At 35.9% G+C, this 5759-nt stretch overlaps 1 protein-coding gene across 1 annotated transcript in view; it reads left to right on the top strand.

The window, feature by feature from the left end:
• Positions 1-218: 218 nt before the first annotated feature.
• The window catches only part of APIP (APAF1 interacting protein), a 12912-nt gene continuing 7371 nt past the window's right edge, over positions 219-5759 (top strand). Inside the window, exons 1-3 of the mRNA XM_009324672.1 lie at positions 219-257; positions 1853-1953; positions 4954-5002. Of these exons, the coding sequence (XP_009322947.1) occupies positions 219-257; positions 1853-1953; positions 4954-5002 (189 nt within the window). The remainder of the gene's footprint in view (positions 258-1852; positions 1954-4953; positions 5003-5759) is intronic.

Consider the following 5759-nt stretch of genomic DNA (forward strand, 5'->3'; position numbering starts at 1 on the left):
GTATTTGAGGAATGTTTAGTTAGAGTGTACTTGATGTATATTACTATTTTTGGTGGCGAAGAGCTGGAAAGGAGTGGTTTCATTTTCAGCTGTGTGAATGGGGAAGATTTCAGATTTTTTTCACTGTAAATGTAGGAGTTTGCTTATTTGGCCTAGGGTCTTCTTCCTTCATGTACTCTTGTATATGGTGTTCTATTTGTTTCAGGTAATGTGAACTGATGAAGGTTCACGGTGCTTTAAAAATCTTAACTTCTTACGTAAGTTTCTAGGAGTGCTGGTTAGAGTCTTGTTTCTATCACTTGAAATGAATAAACAGATGATTTTTTAATATATTAAAAGAGACTGTAAATAATAGAAACAAAATCAGAGCAGGCAGGAATAGCATCTGAACTAAATCCCAGTTCTTTAAAGATAATCACTTCAGAAACAAGTGCCATTGAAGAATATGGTGCTACACTATATAAAGAGTTACATGAGAGTTGGCTGCAGTAGCAGGGGACTGTATTTGGTGACCTAAGGGTTTTAGCCTTCCTAAAACTAATCCATTTTTCTGTTGAAAACAATGCAAGGAACACATCTGCTGTGCTTAATTGCTGATTTCTGTCACACACCATGTAAGAAACAAAACCAGCTTTATTACTGTGGTAATGTAAGTGGAAATCTTACCCTATCCCAGGGAGATAAATTGACATAAATAAATTTACTACTCTGTTTCTCTACTGTTTAATTCCTTACTTGATGGGAATTCAACTTCAGTTGTATCAGGATCTTTGTGAAAGCACATATGATTTTTATTTTTACACTGGTAAATGGGGGAAGACTTTGGCATTTTATTCTCTCAGATAAGTTAAAATACTCAAGACAACATGCAAATTCATAAATTCAAGCACACAGCGTGAATTAAAGTAGCATCTCACAGTTTTCTCTGTGTATACTGGTTATATTTCTCATGTAAATTATTCCAACATTCGAAATTTTTAATTTTCCAATGTAGTACTCAGTTATCAAAGACTGCTACCTGTTAGGTACAGCTTTCTTAGTTTTATATGTTCAGTATAGAGTAATGTTTAGGATTTCCAATAAATAGTTTTGGCTTGTAAAGCCATTCTGGTTTAGATGAACTATGAATTAATCTCTGACACTACAGATACCTTTATTTAATAGATACAGATATAGATATATTTATTGATGTAATAAAAAATGGAATACGGAAAAATTTAAGAACTTTTTTTCCTTCTGAAAGAAATATTAAAATAATGTAATTTGTCTTCTGGCTAAACTGCATGTGAGGTAACCTCACATTGTAAAAATGTAGGAATGTGAAGTTCATCAAATAATTGGCCTATGTTTTCTATGGTATTTTTCACTGCTATGTAAAAGTATGATATAACAGAACTAATAGTCTGTTCCATTGAAATTTGTAAATCAAGCAAAATAAACCTACAGAAAACTGATTCAATGGGAAAAGTTACTAGTTGAGCTTTTCAAAATGAATAATGTTAGATGCATTTATTTTTCTTTTTTTTATGGCAGTAGTCTATGACTTAATCTCGTTGGTGTAATACCTGTGGGCCACTGCACTCAAATAAATTTGAGATGAGACCTTTCCTGTGAAGGATAATCAGATGTGCATTTTGTTTGGGGGTTTTGTTTGTTCATTTCAAGGTGTGAATGGCCCCTGCAAAGTGTAAAGGGCATTGTGTAAACACGCAGTCATTTTGTAACTGAAGTTCATAAATTAGACTGTCATACTGCAGTATGAAAATACTGCCCCTTTGAACTAAATTTCAGAATTTAAATTCTTAGGTTTGTGATGTTTCTGATGGTTTTCAATTAATTTCTTTATTTTTAGGAGAAGTTACATCCAAGAAATCTTATCCCGGAGCTTTGTAGACTGTTTTATGGTTTAGGCTGGGTAACAGGAACTGGTGGAGGAATCAGCTTGAAACATGGGTAAGTAAAGATGGAAGAGAAAGAATGTGATGATTAGAGAGAGAGAGGAGGACTGCGTTTAGTAGTTGGTGAGAGCATTTCTCTTCCATGAAAAATGTTTGAAAGTTAAGAGTGAGCAAGAAGGTAGAAGGGGAAATGAACAGTACGCCAAATTTAACCTTATAGAAGGGAGGTGGCTAGTCTGAACTAATCATTGCAGTCCCTTCAATGGAGAGAGCCAACTTCAGAGAATGATTTTTTCCCGTCCTTTTCCTATCTTTGTTTAAGGTAGATGAATTGTCTTTAAGGAACAATGCATTCCCCCTTTTTCATTTCATTGACTATGGAATTTAGAGTGGGTTGCACCAGGCATACAGCTTTCAAATGCCTGTGGTTAGATGAGATGAATCCCACCCTAGACATTTTACAGGCAAGACATTTCCTTTAAGAGGCAAATTACTGTTCTACTGAGATAATTTCTAAGGACATATTCTTAACATATAATTGTAGCAGGACAGGTAACAGCAAAACAATTATTGGTGTGTATCCACTACTAAGGAGCACCAGTTTGCTTTTTAATTTGCTCATCTCCCCCTATTCATTCTTTCCAAGCTCTTAATGGAGACAGAGCTCCTCTTAGTGGCCACTGAAAAAAGAGAAGTCCTCATTCTGCAAAACACCTTGCACAGTGCCTGCAATTCTGTGCCCAGGCACAGGGTGTTGTGACACTCTAACTTGAAAGTGTCTGACCTCTCATTTTTCTGACATACACTTGCATGCAGATACAAACAGCTATTGCTATTCAAATATATGAGAGAGAGATGTATCTCTGAAGTAAAGGCTCTAAATGCTAATATTTGTGCTGTTCTAATGGCTTTGTGCAGGTCATTTCGCTTCCTTGCTTGATTTTGCAAGCAAAGCAACAGCAATAATAATAATGAGAGGAATGATAAGAGGGTTAATTCTTGTTTTTAAAGTTCTTTGTCTATGGAAAGATCTTTCTAGCACTAATTTCTCATCAGTAGCTAAATGTTGCCTATTTTCTTCATCATTTCAGCGCATATCATGTTGGTTGTGGCAAGACAAATGGTGTCAACAGAGAATACACTAACATAGTAGTACAGTTTTCTTCAGCAGTTCTATAACTTGGTTGCTCAGACTACACTGAAATACATATTTGAGTTTGTACCAATAGTGTACGTGGTCTAGGAATAGTAATCTATGTGGCTGTGCTGTTTTATACCTACAGTAACAGTAGCTATGTTTCAAAATTAATAGCTATGAGGCAGGGATCAGACTAGCTTAGAATTGTTACATAGGAAATAGTGAAAGAACAATTGAAATTTGATTGAAATTCTAACAACTGGTCTTACCAGCTAATCCTCATCAGTATTACTCACTGTGCAGTTCGTATCAACTACTCAGAATAAAAATGCCAATTTGGACATGGAGTAGCATATTAAAAATGTATCTAGAATTCTTTGTCTGGTGTCCTGAATTTCAAAAGCTGTATTTCATCATCAGATTTTCCCTTTGTGATTAATTTCTAAAAAAGAAAAAAAATTGTTTTAAGAAAAAATGCATGTCTCATTAGTAACTGAATTACCACTTGATTTCCCCATATGTTGCACTGTCAATCATCTTGCTCATGCAAAGGAATTGACTAACTTAATGCAGTGTTGGCAGTGTTAATTCATGAATGTTAAAAATTACAAATATGATAAAGCCACATTTTGATGTGCTTCACAGCCATTTTACCACTATCATCTTAAGAGTTGTATTTTTGGAAGAGTTAGAATCAGAGAATCATTTAGGTTGGAAAAGACCCTTAAGATTATCAGGTCCAACCATAAACCTACCACGGCCAAGTCCACCACTAAACCATGTCCCTAAGTGCCACATCTCCACGTCTTTTAAATACCTCCAGTGATGGTGATTCTGACACTTCCCTGGGGAGCCTGTTCCAATGCTTGACAACCCTTTCAGTGAAGCAGTTTTCCCTAATATCCAATTTAAACCCCCTTGGCACAACCTGAGGCCGTTTCCTCTCGTCCTATCACGTGCTACTTCGAAGAAGACACCAACGCCCACCTCGCTACAACTTCCTTTCATAAGGTCTCCCGTCAGCCTCCTTTTCTCCAGACTAAATAACCCCAGTTCCCTCAGCCGCTTCTTATAAGACTTCTCTACATCCTTCACCAGCTTCGTTGCTCTTCTAAGTGCTCTTGTCCAGAAATATAAACATCTCATGGTCCTTAGGAAATGTTTCTGTAACTTGACTAATTATTCACTAGATGTCTCTGTGCTCCTGAATTTAGTATATTACTGTTGAAACTGAATAGTGATTACAATAGAGAGAGATAATCTGATTTTTTTTTTGCTATTATTGAAAATACTAAAGATACCATCTTAAAATAATTAATCAATTTTTTATAGTCTTTGTTCGTGTAAACCTTGCAAGAAGTGATGTGCTTCTACTTGAATTTTAGTCATCTAATTACATTGAATTAGTGTTATCTTTTTATCGATACAAATAAATATATAAATGCATTAAAAACCTAAACTATGCAGTTATAACAAAAACCAAAAGTATTTACATTGTAGAATACTACAGATAATTAATATTGTTTATAGGTAGTCTGGATTTTTAAGTAATAGTTTTGTCACCTGTTTTGTCATAGATCAGTATATGCTTGCAATTTCTCTTGTTCCATTTTTATTCTGAATTCTGGGGATTTGAGTTTGGAATTATTGCAGGGCGAGGCTGTGTGTTTTTCTTTGTAGGAAAAATAAGGCTGCACTTCCTACATGTGTTTCAGATCTCTTGTCAAGTTGAAAGCACGGTTTTGTACCCCTGCAAGTTAGAGATTTCATATGCACTTGTATCGAAGGAGCAAGAAAGTTATTAAATTATGAGGGGCTAGATTTGCTATTTCCTTTTCAGTGGATGGAGAGCTCTAATACCTGTGCAGTTGAACAACCCTGTGTTTATCAATTTTCCCTGTCTGTAACTTTTCTTAGGAATGAAATCTACATTGCTCCTTCAGGAGTCCAAAAGGAAAGAATACAGGTACGTTGAACTGTATTTTTACCTCAGAGATCATCTTGAGATGGATGAAAGTACCTTTGTTTAGAGTTTCACTTTTCCTTATGTGAAGTTAGAAACTTGTTATACTGTTGACTGCCTTATTGAAACAAGTGAGGATTTTGCCCAGTACTCTACTAGCACAGCAAGCCAACATGTATTTCAGTGGCCAGCGTAGGTTAGTCTTGATCTCTTTGCTTTAAATTAACACAGAAGACTCTGAGATCTGAACGTGACTCAAGTCCAGCTTTATTCTTTGTCAAGCTTGAATGGCTTTATAGCTGGCTGGCTACAGTTTCAAGTTACTGTGGTACATAGGTAATTAAGCATTAACACCTCATCTCTATTTATTTTCATTTGAGTGATTACAAATCTTTGTCTTGATATTCTCAGTAAATAGATGGGCTCTCCCCGTGAAAAGGTGACCTTGTCTATCTGTCTCCTTTCCAAAAAAACCCCAAAAGATAAGTGGAGGGGAGAATGGTAAATGATAACTATTATATGACAGCAGGAAGTCCCCACAATAAAGTAATATGTGGAAAGGATTTGTTGTTTTATAGATCTGAGCGTAAATGCAAGGAATCTGTTCACTGATAGAAACTTGGGGTTTCGCAGCAGTGCTCGCTGGGGTTGTTAGCAAGTAAGGCAGACAAAGGCATAGCTTGGCAAGACTGTGGTGGTCTGTTCTTTGCTAGCAGTAACAGTGGATTGAGCACAGTGAGTAAGGAAATCTTTTGCAACT

The sequence above is a fragment of the Pygoscelis adeliae genome, unplaced genomic scaffold (genome assembly GCF_000699105.1).
Source record: "Pygoscelis adeliae isolate BGI_AS28 unplaced genomic scaffold, ASM69910v1 Scaffold225, whole genome shotgun sequence".
NCBI classification, from domain to species: Eukaryota; Metazoa; Chordata; class Aves; order Sphenisciformes; family Spheniscidae; genus Pygoscelis; species Pygoscelis adeliae.